This window comes from Falco biarmicus, chromosome 5 (assembly GCF_023638135.1).
Source record: "Falco biarmicus isolate bFalBia1 chromosome 5, bFalBia1.pri, whole genome shotgun sequence".
NCBI lineage: Eukaryota > Metazoa > Chordata > Aves > Falconiformes > Falconidae > Falco > Falco biarmicus.
Window position 1 is genome coordinate 89,703,455 of NC_079292.1, and position 14,546 is coordinate 89,718,000.

General features: G+C 46.8%; 1 protein-coding gene across 1 annotated transcript; it reads left to right on the forward strand.

The window, feature by feature from the left end:
* The first annotated feature begins 9,839 nt into the window (after nucleotides 1-9,839).
* On the forward strand, nucleotides 9,840-12,282 carry NDUFB4 (NADH:ubiquinone oxidoreductase subunit B4). The gene is made up of 3 exons (XM_056341739.1): nucleotides 9,840-10,087; nucleotides 10,300-10,446; nucleotides 12,131-12,282. The coding sequence occupies exons 1-3, from the start codon at nucleotides 9,887-9,889 to the stop codon at nucleotides 12,188-12,190; spliced, it is 408 nt and encodes a 135-aa protein (XP_056197714.1). The 5' UTR covers nucleotides 9,840-9,886; the 3' UTR covers nucleotides 12,191-12,282.
* Nucleotides 12,283-14,546: the final 2,264 nt, after the last annotated feature.

Sequence of the window (14,546 nt, forward strand, 5' to 3'; positions counted from 1 at the left end):
ACAGGGTCAGGCCATAAAAGCAGGAGAGTGACAAGCAGTATCATAAAGGCAATTCCAGCTGTGGAGCTGGTGAGTCACTTCTCCTGTGCCTGGACTAATGATCACCTTTTCCATGTCACATCCTGGTCTCTCACTGCCACAGAGCACAAACAACAAGCAACTCTTAAGCAAGAAAGCAAGCCTTTGCTAGAAGTCACCTCGGCATATCTATGCTCTGATCAACTAATATTCTGTCCAAAGGAGATCTCACCCAATCCCTGACTGTTCCTTTCCTCCATGAACAAGGTATCAGGCAAGGACAAGCCAATGCAAACAACATTATCAGCTCTAAACTGCTAGGAACATCTCCCTGCAGGAAGCTGGGCTGCATGCTGTGCGCCAAGGTCTCCTTAGGGCCATAGGCAAAGGCCAATACCCTCTGTAGGAAACTGCTTAAACTCAATATTGGTCAAAGCTGTAGCTGTCTAGACTCTAGGCCCAAGAAATACTTTTGCACTTTGCTTCTGAACAAGGTCAAGATAAGGCACTGAGTGACAGCTCCTCCCTCCAAAAGGTCCCAGGGAAGAGACCTCTCACCACAGTATTGCATCTTGCAGTTGCACATCTGTGCATCACGCACAAAGCATCAAGAAGTATGTATGAGCGGTACGCTGCACGATCAGCAAGTCAGAAGAACTTGTCCCAAATCTTTTCACAAATCTAGATGTAGCCACTGGACAGGTTCACCCATTGTTTGCTAGAGCTGGTGCCAGGTGCAATACACATCCACTCAGACAAGACAGATAGAGATGCTGGTATTTGGAAGAGGTTGTGCTGTGAGAAAATATGATAAAAGCCCATAAGCTGTCAACTGAAGTGATTTGCTTGACTGCTATCAGAGGTGGGAGGGTACAGCCAGAGGTAACTCTGCTCTGAGACTGCTCTGCAGGCCAGAAAGACCTTTTCCATCATTGCCTGACAAGAGGACAGCGTTGCTGTCAGGAACAGATCTTGCCCCTGTGACCCATCTGCAAAATGTATGTCTAAGAACAAGGAAACCAAAGCTTCATAATTCCACTGATCTTAAGAAACACACAGTAGATTTTTAAGAATAGGGGCTCAGTTTTCCTGCTTTGTCCAAGCTACGGTGAAGTAAAACAAGGAAGGAACAAGGAAATGAGGTAGTCCCACAGGGCAAAACAAAGGGATGGGAAATGAGATCTTGCTCTGTGCTGGGGAGGAGTTGTACAACTGTAAAGAAAAAGCACTTTTGACTTTGGTGACTGTTGTGCAGAGTGGGTGATTTATCATATTTCAAATTTTCATTTGGATTTGAGACAAACAGATTTTGGCATATTAGCTTCTCCCATGGGTGTATCCCAGGCATTTTCAGTCCCTACTGGGAAGGACTACCTTGGAATAAATTAGGCAGGCTGAGAGGTGACTCACTGCCCTTATTCCTTCAGCTGATGGGATGTGTTCAGTCCCCAGGGAAATTATGGAGAAATGCAACCTCCCTATTAATGGGTCCAGCAGAAGAGGCATCCCAGCCAGCTGTGAAAGCCTGATACAGACATAACAGCACTACGCTTTGCAATTCCCCTTGGACTTGTTCAGTCTGTGACCATATGTCATGGGCAGCTCTGGTCACAGCAGTGACTGGTGGACCATGTCATGAACAAGAGGGAGCTGCCTCCCTGGAGCAGCTTGCAGCAAGACCCAACACAACAACAGAAGGTGGTGATACCATGCCTATGCCCGAGCAAAGACAAACTCACTCCTGAGGGTACCACGACACACAAAAAAAGGAAGGACCAACCATGCAAGGCATTTGTACAGAGGTGGATGGGCCCTTCTCCGTAGCCTTTGCCATGGCACTGGTCTATAAAATTAAAAGGCTTGTTGCAGAAACCGAGTTTGATCAGCCCTCATGTGGTGAGGAGAGCCAGCAAGCAGTATGATGGCTGCTTGCACTTCGCTTGGCTTCAGGCCAAGTAGGGCTCTAAAGTAGGTGAAAGCAAAGTCAGAAGAACACGAGCGCCCCTGCCCCCAATGTGCTGTGTACAGGTTGCTTGACACAGAGAGGATGAGAGGAAACAGGGCACAGAGCACCACAAGGCTGGCAGTTGCCATCTGCTAAGCATTTTGCAAGTGGCTTCCACCACGACTGGAACTTCTTGTGAAGATGCTTTGAAGAGAGTGAGATATGGCCAGGAGAGAGCAAGGAGAAGACTGAGCAGCAAGTGTAGGAGGCAGAGGAAGTCAAGGGAAGTCAAAGCAGGTTTAAGGAATAAAGAGCCCTTCAGCAGTGGTGGAGCGTGGGAGGAGAGGGCTGGGTAGGGCGGAAAACATCTGCAGGTAAGTAGCAGGGAAGCAGATATGTGCAACAGGATGGAGTGAGGGGCAGTAGGAGAGCAAGGAAACCAGTGTCTAAAGGGTCCTGCAAGGATCACACCAGAGGCAGAAATCCTTCCTTCAGGGGTTACAAATCACAATTACACCAGCTGACTAGTGGGACGCCACTCTAAACAGAAGTGGTTTATCCAAAGAGCAAACCTCTCTGCTAAGAGCTCATCTAGAGAAGTATGGAGACATTAATTTAGGAGGCAATTTTCAACCCTGGCAGCTGCCTTATGCAGTCTCCCCAACAAGGCAGATGAAACCTGATGGATACAGGGTTCTACAATGCTAAGGGGTATTTCTAATTCAGATAATGTTACCGATTTATACAATGATACAAGAGTCCAAGGAAAGCACTGCCATTATATCTGTATAGGTCAGAAGTTAAAGGTTTTAGTATTGCCATCATTTTTTTTTAAACATTGAAATACCAAGGCTGGACACTGTATCTTTTCCACTGGCTGGCATTCTGCAGCAACAGCCTCATTTGTATTCTGTCTTTTACTTGAGCAAAAAAAACCCCACTCTGCATTGCCACAACTAAGTACTTCCCCGTTGCAATACAGAGATTGCCAAGCAGTCACACTAAATTCAACATGTCCCCACTAACATATTTTATTCACACTGATGGTCTGCTTCACAGCGTGTTCCCAAAGACTTGCTTTTAAAATTTAAGCTGCAAACTTCTAACAAAATATATAAAGCAAAATAAAGTCAGTATCTTTTTCTACGTAGCTGTAAAATGGAGCTGCCTCTCCTTCAAGGCTGATCTATCACAGATTTCAGGCTAGGTTTTTTAGCCCACACAGGGCTTCAGTGTCTTCTTGTACAAAGGAGAAATCTGTGACTTAAAGAGTTATTGTCTATAAAGTCCTGCTCCTTTTCCAGTTAAAAAATTATTTTAGGCTGTGAAGAAGTTTTGGAACGGATAATCCCACAAAGTGAGGCTTTCTGCAAGATCATGTTTATGAGTGGTCCCCACCAGGACATGGAAATCCCTGACATGAAACCAACCCTTGAGGCACTGTATTTCTGTCTTGAGGAGCAGAAACAGCCACATATGTTGGAGGTTAAAGTCTCACTGGCCTTTTTTGGTTGGATCTTTGCACAGTAGCCTTTACCGCACACTCTGATTTTGTTTGTGAAGGGAAATTCAGCTAAACCCATGAGGTAACTTCAAGTAAGGTGTGACAGGGAATCTGATGCTTTTGTGGGCCAGAGCCATTTTTGGAGGGTTTTTCCTTTGCTGTCAGCAAGTCCAGGGTTTCACCTGTGGGCCTGGGCAGAACTTACAGGAGCATCCTCCAGGTACAATAAAGGCTGTGTAACATTTGGCCTCCAGCTACATAAGCCACAGCACTTTGTCATACATTGGACAGTCCAGGGGCTGGGAAGTATCTGGGCTAAACTAGACTCGTTCCACAGCCCACAGGGAAAGACAGGATCTCCAGGGGATGGCTCACAGCCTCTCAGACGTGTTTTAGCGTAGGAGAACTCACCATCCAAAACTCCCTCCGTGGTGTCAGAGACATGCAGGCAGAGTTCACAGTGGGCACCGCTATTTCTCCAATACTTCAGCTGAATGAGGCAGATCTGTCCTTTCTTTCATGGGCAGAACAAAACACCTGGGGAGAAATAGGGAGAAAACAAACGTCAGCTGCTGGTGGTGATCTGTGTCAGGAGCAGTAGGCCAGAAAAGACGTCTTCCCTTACCCTGGGTGAAACATTTCCTGCAACACTTATTTCCTCTCACTGACTCTTGTTAGCAACTGCTTTTTCAATTCTTACTGGTGTCAGTTTGAGTCCACCCTTGGTGCCACACACACTCCCTATGGTCATGAGGCTGAGCACTGCTCCATGAGTGACGGTGCAGTCCAGGGACAGCAAGACTGGGCTGCTCCATGGAGAAGGCAAGCTGGGAGCCAAACAACGTGATCAGGGCAGGTCCAGTGGCAATAACCATGATCAGCCACAGTCCAATGATGTCCAGGCAAGGCCAAAGTGACAAGAAAGGTCTGAGGACAAACCAGGCACTTCAGCCACTGCTCTTCAAGGCTAGCCACAACGCACACTTGACCCAGCTCAGGCAAGAGCTAAGGCCAAGGGACTGAGCATCAGTGCTGCTTGCCAGTGGGTAATGGAGGGTCCCGTGGAGGCTGGCTGGGGCAATGACAGCTTGCTGGGGTACTCCAGTTCCTGACAGCCATCATGAGGGGAAGCCTACGAATAGTGTTAGCCCTTGGCTGGTGAAGCAATTCCAACAGTTAGCCAATAACAGGGTTGCCCTCAGACATTCAGCTTTCTAATTCCCACCATACGTTATTCTAAGCCCTCTTCCTCTCCCGCTCTTCAACATTATGTGACTATTAATAGCCTCTCCTGTGAGGAGCTGGAAGCAGAGGGAGAGCTTATACTACAATCAATGACCTGCAAAGGAGTGGAGAAGAGATGCCTGCTGCCAGCTTCTCTCTCTCCTACCAGACCCTTCCAGGCGGCATCAGCTCCCTGGCTTGGGCAGCTCAGCCGCAGCTATAATTCAGCGTGAGTCAAAAATTTTATTTTGGCAGGAAAAGCTGAAACAGCAGAGGGCTTCTTGTCACCATCTCCGGACAAGCCCAGGAGAGGCAGAAATGGTTTGTTTAATGCCGTCTCTCATTATTCCTGGCACTTTATGACTCATTAAGTGTCCTAGTTTTGCAACTAACTCCTGCTGAGCTCAACATTTGATACACATTTATGGGTGGCCTGTTGGTTGTAATAACGATTGAACTATTCATAATTCCCCTAACCATGTTAACTCCTTCTTTTGCATGCCAGGCTTCCTTTAAACAACTGTAAGATAAACATACTGGGGACTTCAGTTCTTAACGCAGAATGAATTACATTTATCTGGACAATTTATTAACACAGCTACATACTGCAATTAGACACACTTGTTCTGAGCCCAGATAAACTATGTGTGTACTAATAATTTCTGCACTGCTCCCCTTCTGTATTTACTATGCTTTTTACCATGGATGTATCCATGCAGATGGATGTCTGATACCAGTTCCCCTCAGAAGAAGGTCAGTGGCACACACAGCAGTATTCATTCACTTGTATGGAACGGGAGCAGGAGCCAAATGACCCTTCTTGCTGATTACAGATGGAAATTAGAAGTAAAGGACCTCTGTTCAGGAACCTTCTTGTGATATGAGTGATCTTGTCAGCTTCTCCCCTGTTTTGCAGCTTGCTTTCTTTGCAAAAGGTCAGTGAGAATTCAAAACAGAGCCCAGTAACATGTTGGCCCAGCCTGACAGCTGATGCAAACAGGGCAACCGCAAGTACTCAGAACAAGTTTGACAGACACAAGTATTTTTTGAGATGACAGCACATTTAACCTGTATCTTCTGAAAGTGTCATGCACGATCACCTCAGAAATAGATAGACAGATCTGTGAATCAAGTTAATTTTTCTTTCATTCACTTGAAGCACAGAGTCTTTTAGTCTGGTCACTCTGAAAAGATGTGACTTTGCGTATACTGTTGAACAAATCCAGTCTGTGTGTATTTTGGAGCATGACTGAAAAGTCACCAACAAATTCTCACAGGTCTAAACTGAAGGTCAGTACCTTGGGTTACTTTAAATTCAAGGTGGATGTTTCTTGCAGCTTCAACCAAAGAGTCTGTCATACAGTTTTCAGACTGTCATACTGATTTCAGACTAATTTGGATGAGAATGCTCTCAGAAATTCAGCAGTGTGTAGGACAATATTCAAGATGACTTTGTACTGGGTCTGGATGGGCTGGAGTTAACCTTCTTCACAGCAGCCCATATGGAGCTGTGCCTTGCCTCAGTGGCTCTGTGGCTATTGCATTGGTAACACATCAGTGTTTTGGCTATTGCTGAGCAATGCTTGCACAGCATCGAGGTTCTCTCTCCAGCGCCCCGCCACCAACTTTAAAGGTCTGTAGGCTGGAGATAGGCAAGAGTTTGGGAGGGAGAATAACTGGGACAGCTGACCCAACCAACCAAAGGGTTAACCCATACCATATGATGTCATGTTCAGAAATAACAGCTGAGGGGAAGGAGGATGATGGCAGGACATTTGTAGTGATGTCATATGTCTTTCCAAGCAACCGCTATGTATACTGAGGCCCTGCTTCCCCAAAAGTAGCTGGACATCTGCCTGCTGATGGGATGTAGTGAATGAATTCCTCTTTTTGCTTTGTTTCTGTATGCAGCTTTTGCTTTTCTTAATAATTGTACTCATCTCAACTCATGGGCTTTTCCATGTCTTTTTCTCCTTCAGTCTTTTTGAGGAAGAGGAGCAAGAGGGCAGCTGGGTGGGTGTCTGGCAGCCAGTCAAGGTCAACCCTCCACAGGGTTCTGGACAAAGATTAATTTTCTTGACTGGTTCTTTCCATTTTGGTTACTGCTACTCACAAAGAAAACAGATGATGTAAACTTCAAAGGCATTTTCATATGAGAATTGTCAATTTAATTCAATACTGCCAACCTCAAACTTCAATAATCATCAGTTCTGATTAAAAAGAAGAAAAACACTTGGGGTCTTACCTTTCAGGTCTTGGTGTCTGAGCCCACAAGGACGTGGTTTTACGACCAGCAATATTCTAGTTTAAGCCTGTGTTATCCTACTGAGAGTGGCCCCACTCTCATTAGTGCCTGTTTCATATTCCTGCTGCTTGTCTTAGGTCAACAATAGCAGTCAGGAGGTGAATGAAATGAGCTTCATGATCTGGTTGGCAAAAACAAGGGAAGAAGGGTCTCATTCGTTCTTGCAAAATCTTTTGTTTCAAAGGTGGTTTGCAGTAGCAGCCTGGTTGTGTTCGGAGTCTGCCATAGGGTGGCCCAGAAGGAGTAGATGGTGTAAGAGGTCTTCACAGGAGTCCAGTTTGTCACCGCAGCATTTCTCACTGTGTGCAGCAGTTCCTGTCAGTAGGAAAAAACCCAACAATCACTGATTTCAGTCAAGTGCTTTAACTGCAGTATTTCTGTCTTTGTCCTGCATTGCTTTATGCAAGGTTTAGACACTTGCTATTGGTGTCTCGGGCTTTTGCTAAAGGATGGTGTTTTAAAGTTAGAGACATGGCTGTTATGAAATGAAGCAAATGCACAAAATCACCTCCAGAGGAGTGCTAAACCACAAACTGCAATGCACAGGCTTGAGTGTCAGAGAATACACTTCTCTGGCAGGGATTTAGTTATTTTCTTACCCCATGAAACAAGTGCTATCTCTCAGAAAAGACTCCCTGTGGGGAACTTGATCCTTTGGGAGGGAGGATGAGTTAGTGATTAGAGATGAAATGCAAAGGTGTTTTCAGCATAGCGGCTGGCTTCTCAATTTTCTAATACATTACATTCTAATACATTATATTGTTAATGGAAATGCAGCTTTGCACCTTCTGTTTTTCTCCCAGTAGAATTAATTTTGGCACTGTTTGCATGCCAAGCTTGCACACTCGCAACTGTGAACTCCGGGTAGAGGGAGAAGGCACAGCTTGGACCTGCACAGATAAGATCACAAAGAGTCAGCAACAGGGCTGGGAGCTGAAGCTGAACCCGCTGCCTTTGCCAAGTGACTTCACCACAAGACCATCTTTGCTCCTGCCCACAGCAGCTGTCCCACACCATTACAGACAGATCTCAGGAGCCAGCAGATTGGGGGAAAAGCATGTGGCTGTTTTAAAAGTCCTTTGGGAGATCTGCAGGGACAGGATTTTTCCATTCCACTCGGTGACGCAGCAGAGAGGGGAAAAAGACCCACCATTTCCCACAGCGTGCTCTCTTTTCCCAGAACGCTAATCCAACCTTGCACCCCTGTTCCTGCCAAGAATCTCTCTGTTTCAAGGCTGCGTGTGTCATTTATTAAGAAATAAGAGAGAGCAGGGAGGAACAGCTTTTAAAGAAGCAGGCTGTGCACAGGCAGGGAAACACAGGCTGCCAAGTCTTTGGGAACCCTCGGAGATGAAAGTACCACAGGAGTGCCACATGGCAGTGCTGCTGGTATATGTAGCGCGCTGCTCAGGTAGCTCTCCACAAGCCAGCTACGGAGAAAGACAATCGCGGGGCTGGAGAGAGAGCTCATGAAATCTGATGGTCATGAAATCGGAAAGTAAAGGGATTAAATTGTTCCATGCAAGAGGAGCCACTGTCCCAGGCTGAAAGCCCTGGGAAACAAAGAAACAGGGCATGTAAGTACTTCTTTGGGAGCTGACTGTGAAAGAAACAGCTTGGTTTTCACTTGGATTTGCAGCCATGTGTTTGTGAAGAAAACGAGGGTGGAAAAGCTGGAGAAATGCTGGGAGAAAGTTTCTGAGAGGACTGCAGGCTTGTACTGGAGAGAGGGAGAAGTACCTCCTGCTGTGGGGGTGTGCTCAAGGTGCACAAACTGCCGGAATATCCAACTTGTATTTCATCCTGCTGGAAGCAAGTCACAAAGCCTCAGCTCCTAATTAGCTGCTCAGACCAGAAGGAGACTATTTGTTTTCCAAGTGCTTAGGTATAAGAACGAAATCATAAAGATGTGAAGCCAAGCTTCTGCTTTATTATTGCAGTGCCAAAGCACAGCATCTTAAGTAAAGTCAGCAATATTATTTTGTGTGTGTTTAGGAGTAAACTGTAATCCCTCATCCAACATTACCCGAGTCTGTAGTTACCCCAGTGTAAATGAGGCCATAATTACAGATACACAGCCATTAACTCACTCAGCTCAACAAGCACAACTATCATTGCTTTGCATACCCTAAAGAAGAAAAAAAAAACCAGCAGAAAACTTGTGTACTGGTAGGTTTGTTTCCGGAAAGGCAACTTGCATGTATTTTTTGCATCTCTGGACAACAGAGCTGTTCATATCGACGAGACAGAAACTTCCTAAAGCCAAAACCTTCAGGCCAGGGCTTGCTTTCTTTGCCCCCTGTTCATCAGCAAGGGTGATTTGTGAACCTGTCAATAAAGGTTATCAGGGCAGCGAGTCACAGCACAATAATCCTGAAGGTTACCTGGCGGCTTACCCAACCCACCCGGGCCTTGCTTAGGGAATCTCAGAGAGGATTTGCAGCTGAAAGCCAGTAACGGCAGGATTTGGCAGCTTCTAGCCCACCTGCGATGAACCACTTCTGTAAGACTGAGTGTCTTGCCTAAATGTGCGTGATGCAGGGCTGGGGAAGGGCCGGGAAGCCACGGCCGCCCCGTTCTCCCCTAGGTGGGCAGCCCCTTCACCCGCCCCGCGTCCCTGCCGCCTCAGCTCTGCCCTGGAGGTCCCGGTCCCCCCTGGAGGGGGCAGGGGACGGGCCACGCCACCCTCTGGAGCTCTGGCCAGGCAGGGAGCGGCCGCGCCTGCGCCCCCTCTCCTCAGCCGAGCTGCCGCCGGGCGGGAGGGGGCTCGTGCCGCCGGCGGGCCGGCAGGGGGCGCGGCGGCGGCGCGCGGGCCCGCGGGGGCGGGGCTTCTTCCGGCGGCGCGCGGCCAGTCCCGCCTCCCGCCTCCCGCGGCGGACGGGGCGCTAAGATGGCGGCGGGACAGGACCCCCCGGCCGCTGAGCCGTACCGGCCCAGCCGCTACGTCTCGCTGCCAGCCGAGCTCGATCACGCCACCTACGACGTGTCTCCGGAGAAACGCCGTGCCGAGGCCGAGCGCTTGGCTATCCGCGCCAGGCTCAAGCGGCAGTACCAGCTGCAGCTGAACAACCCTAACCCACCGGCCGTTATCGTGAGTGGGGCGGGGGGCGGGGGGCTTGGCCGCCTCACCCGGCGTCCCGCAGCCGGGCCCGGGCGTAGGTCCGGGCGGGGAAGGCGCTGGCCTGCCCGTGACCTTGGCCGGGAGGCAGCGGCGGGCTCTGTAGGCCCCAGCACGGCGGCGGGGGCAAAGGGTGAGCGGCGCTGGGCCCCTGGCCCCTCACAGCCGTTTTCTTTCCAACCCAGGAAAATCCTGCCTTGCTCCGGTGGTCCTATGCCAGGACATACAACATCTACCCGACTTTCCGCCCGACCCCCAAGACATCCTTTCTAGGAGTTGTTTGGGCGATAGTCCCCATCCTCTTCTGGTCCGCTGTCTTCAAATTTGACAGGGTAAGTCAGCTGCCGAGACTGAAGGTCAGCGACCGCCAGATTGTAAAATGTCCGTTGGCCTGGAGGCTTAATTGGTGGGAGCCTTTTGCACCTAGGAATGTTTATACCGTTAAAGTAAGGAGGGAAGGCTGATACTGAGCCTGCTGTCTCAAAAGCCTCATTAACTGGTTGCAAAGTCCAGTTGCGTGAAGAGCCCTGTATCGTGCCCTTCGGTATGGCCAGTCGCAGTTTCTCTGATCAGTGTATTTTACTGTAATAAAGCTCTCTGTAGCACTGGCAGTGTAAATCAGTCATAACAGACTTACTTTCAGTTGTTGAGGTGCAGTAACTAAGCTTTCTAAAATAAATAAATAGGGAGCTTATGGATGACAGAGCTAGCAACATCTCTGTGAATTGCTTGACCGTTTCCCTAATCTCATGAAGCAAAAGGGGAGGAGTACTTCGTGCCAATTGCAGTGTCTGATCTCAGAGATTCTGGAAGGTTTATCTTGCTTCTGTTCTAACTCCTGAAATGTGGGTGTCGGAACCTGAGTAATAGATCATTCTGAAAAACCTCAGCTATATACATAGATAAGAACATGCTAGGTTACTGGCAGACAGTGGTTGCTTTTACTAGTGAATTTGTGGCTATTGTAAAACACTTATTTCCCTCTTATGCACAAAAGTAGCATTTTTAGATCAAGTCATAAACTGAGAAGCACAAACATCAATTAAAATGAAGAGTAGTTGTAGGGAACGCTTGCTGGGATGAATTGAAAATACAGGTTTTGGGAAACATGCCGAGCATGTTGATATAAATGTTTTTGACACTTCGGCATCTCAGCAGTATTTTGTCATACTGGTTTTGTTTTACATGTGAAACCATGAAGTGTGGCTTAGCATGTGAGTTCTTGAAAATAAACCTGCGTGAGTGGAACCTAGACATCCTTGCCTGGGAATATTTAAGCTGAAGTCTTTAATGTAGTCTCCAGAACAACTTGTTTTCCTTTATTCTAGTTCCCTTACTGATGTTTGGGGGATTTTTCTTGGTTTTCTGGTAGTATATGAAGCTCAATAGCTATTATACTTTTTTTTTTTTTCCTGAGGGGTGTTTGCTGTGTTCTGGGAAAGCAAGAGACAAATTGCTGAGTCTTAAGCAAATGTGGTTTTATCCAGCAGAAGGAATTGGGGCAATATCTGCAATGTCTCAGTCTCTGTACTGTAACAGTACTTGTCAGAAAGGTACATGACTGCAGAGTGAGATACAAATGGGCTGAAAGTGAACACAGGCACATTAAGGCGAGTTATTTCTCCATAATTGGATCTCTAAGCTGGATTCTTCAGCCAGAAGGAGGAAGCAGAAACTAAATGTATAAATTAACTGCGACACAACTAATGTAGTGAAAAACGCATCACAGGAATTGGTCTCTGTTGGCCTGTGAGAGTGGCTAGATGTGCAGAGGTCAATCTGAGCACATTTTCTGTGGCTGGTAGGTGAATCTAAATGCCTTGTTCTTTTGTTAACCATAACAGGTGTTACCAGAGTTTGCTTATGGAAACATTTAGGTAGGAAAAGACCCTTAAGATCATATGTGGTGCTGTCTTCCTGTAGTCTATGCTATAATACTAAATGGGTTTTCTCTTATCCCAGGCTGATTGAAACTTCTCTGATAGGATAATGATGAATGTTCTCTTTCTTCCACAGGATCGTAAAGAGAAGCTTATCCGAGAGGGTAAATATGAGCGACCGTTCAGTGTATTTTAAGCTCCTGGAACTGCAGTGCTGTTCATAGGATATAAATAAGATATATTGTATGCTGACATTTCTCCTTGATTAGAATAAATCTTAATTGCTTATTGGTTGTCTTGTGTCTTTAACAATTATGGAAAGTGCAAAAATGCAGGATCTTTGTATCTAATGCAGATTGATACAGAGAGAATGTTCTGAACTCAACCAGTGTAGTCCTTTGGTCTACACACAGAGGCTCCTTTTAAAGCATGGAAGTTGCTGCTGTCAGAGCAACACAGGCTGAAATTTAAAATTAGTAGCAGCCTAAAATGTTAAGCAAGCCCAAACAGTTTCCTAAAGAACTATTCATTGCTTGCTAGGTATTTCTTCCTGTTGTTGTTGGTTTGACTATGTAGTTTGCCCTAATTGGATATAAGCAAGTTCTGTGATACGTTTTTAATAACTTTAGAAGTCTTCTTGCCTGTTCTCAGTAAGTTGAGTTAATTTTTATTTTCCCTAATAAAATACAAGCCTGAACCATGTGTTTATTACAATAAAATTCTGGATAAAATTATACCACACCTGGAAATAGTGAGCCTAACATTGTCATGCTATAGGTGACTAGCCTTTCCACTCATTCTGTGATTCTTGTGAGTGGGAGACAAGAAGTAAAAAGATAAGGATGATTATTTTTGATGCTGCTTCCTTTACAGTGTAGGAGAATTCCATTTCATCCTTGCAAATGGGCTGTGATTTAAAAAAAAAAACAAACACCACAAAACCCGCCAAGCCTAACAGCCTTGTCTCTGCAAAGGTGCCTTCTCTGCTTATGCTTATAAGAAACAAGTCTTTTCTGCCCAGGTTAACTGGTATATAGAGCTCTGGATCTGTTACTGTCAAAGTGCTGAAATGGGAGTGCAAGGAAAAGATTTTTAATATGGGCTTGAATTTTCACATGGCCTGTAAGTGCCTTCATGATCCAAACCCCCTCATTCTTCAGACTTCGTATGGGAGCGGTTTCTTCCCAAATGTTGAGGTCAATGCTGAAACCTCAGTTTGATGTAAAATTGGAAAACTTCCCTCTGCCTGCTGGTAAAGCGGCCTGTGCGAAGTCAGCAAAAGCAGCACTGCCCCATCCCTTTCCTCCTTGATAAGGGCAATAATACAGTCCATGTGAAGTCCCTCTCCATCAGTGAGTCGATGAGTTTTTTTCACATCATCACAGAATGGCTGAGGTTGAAAGCGACCTTGGGGGGTCATCTGGTCCGACTGCTCAAGCAGGGCTACCTGGAGCGCGTTGTCCAGGATGATGTCCCCAGGGCCTTTTGAGTATCTCCAACGATCAAGACTCCACAACCTCTTTGGTAACCCTCAGTAAAAATGTGTTTCCTGATACATTATTTATTTATTTATTTTACAGTTTCTTTTTGTAGCTCTTCTCCTTCATGGCTGGGTCATGAAATGTTCAGGCTGTGGGGAGCTGGGTACCAGCGCTGCGTGCAGCAGCTGTGCAAAGCCATGGCCTGCTTTTGCAATCCCATATGTGCTCCTAGGACCGCTCCTGCACCTGCCGCTGCAGCTTGTTCTGCTAGCTGAACTAAAGCAAACCCAGATCATTCTCTCTGCAGAACAGCTTCTAAAAGGCTGTCACAAATGATATTACACGATACGGCTGTGGGTCAGTGCAGAGAGGCAACAGTGCATGGGGAAAGTGGTATTTAGGGAAAGAAATAATTGCTTGTCTGAGCATGCTAAATTAACTATCTTCCTGCTGCCACAAAATAATTTGATCTCCCAGGACCCATTTCCTCAGCTAATTGGAACTTGGGTTGCCACACACGTAAATTCTGCCTCACAGCTGTATTTGTTTCAGGCCAGCTGAGCCAGCGGTTGGGGATGGGCTGCAGATGAGCGCGGTGCCTCTGGTTTCTTAAGCCAGCCTCGGACCGATGCTTGTGGTACCTGCCACAGCCCTTTGCAGATGAGTGTCTGATGCTGCGTCCCTGCAGATTTGAGCGTGGTGCTCAGGGAAAGGCTGCCCTACTTTCTCTTGATATTTTGCAGAACTCTCCTTGCTGTTTTCTTGGAAGGAATGAGCGTGCTGTGCTGCTGGAGGTGGGGTTGGTGGCGTGGGGGGGTGGTGCTGGGTGCGTAGAGGAAGGAATGGGGAGTTTCCCTTGAGGAAATGTAGGGTGAAGAGAGGAGCATGAATGCGCCTCGTGGAATTTTACCCTTGACTGATGTGTTACCAGCCGTGTGTGCCTTCAGTGATGAGGCTATAGCAAGAGAAACTCAAGCCTGCAGGTCACTGGATGATAAATTTGGTCCCAAACAGAAAACAAGCTTTTCCCCTCTGCCTGTGAAATGTTTAGACCTCATTTATCCCCAGATC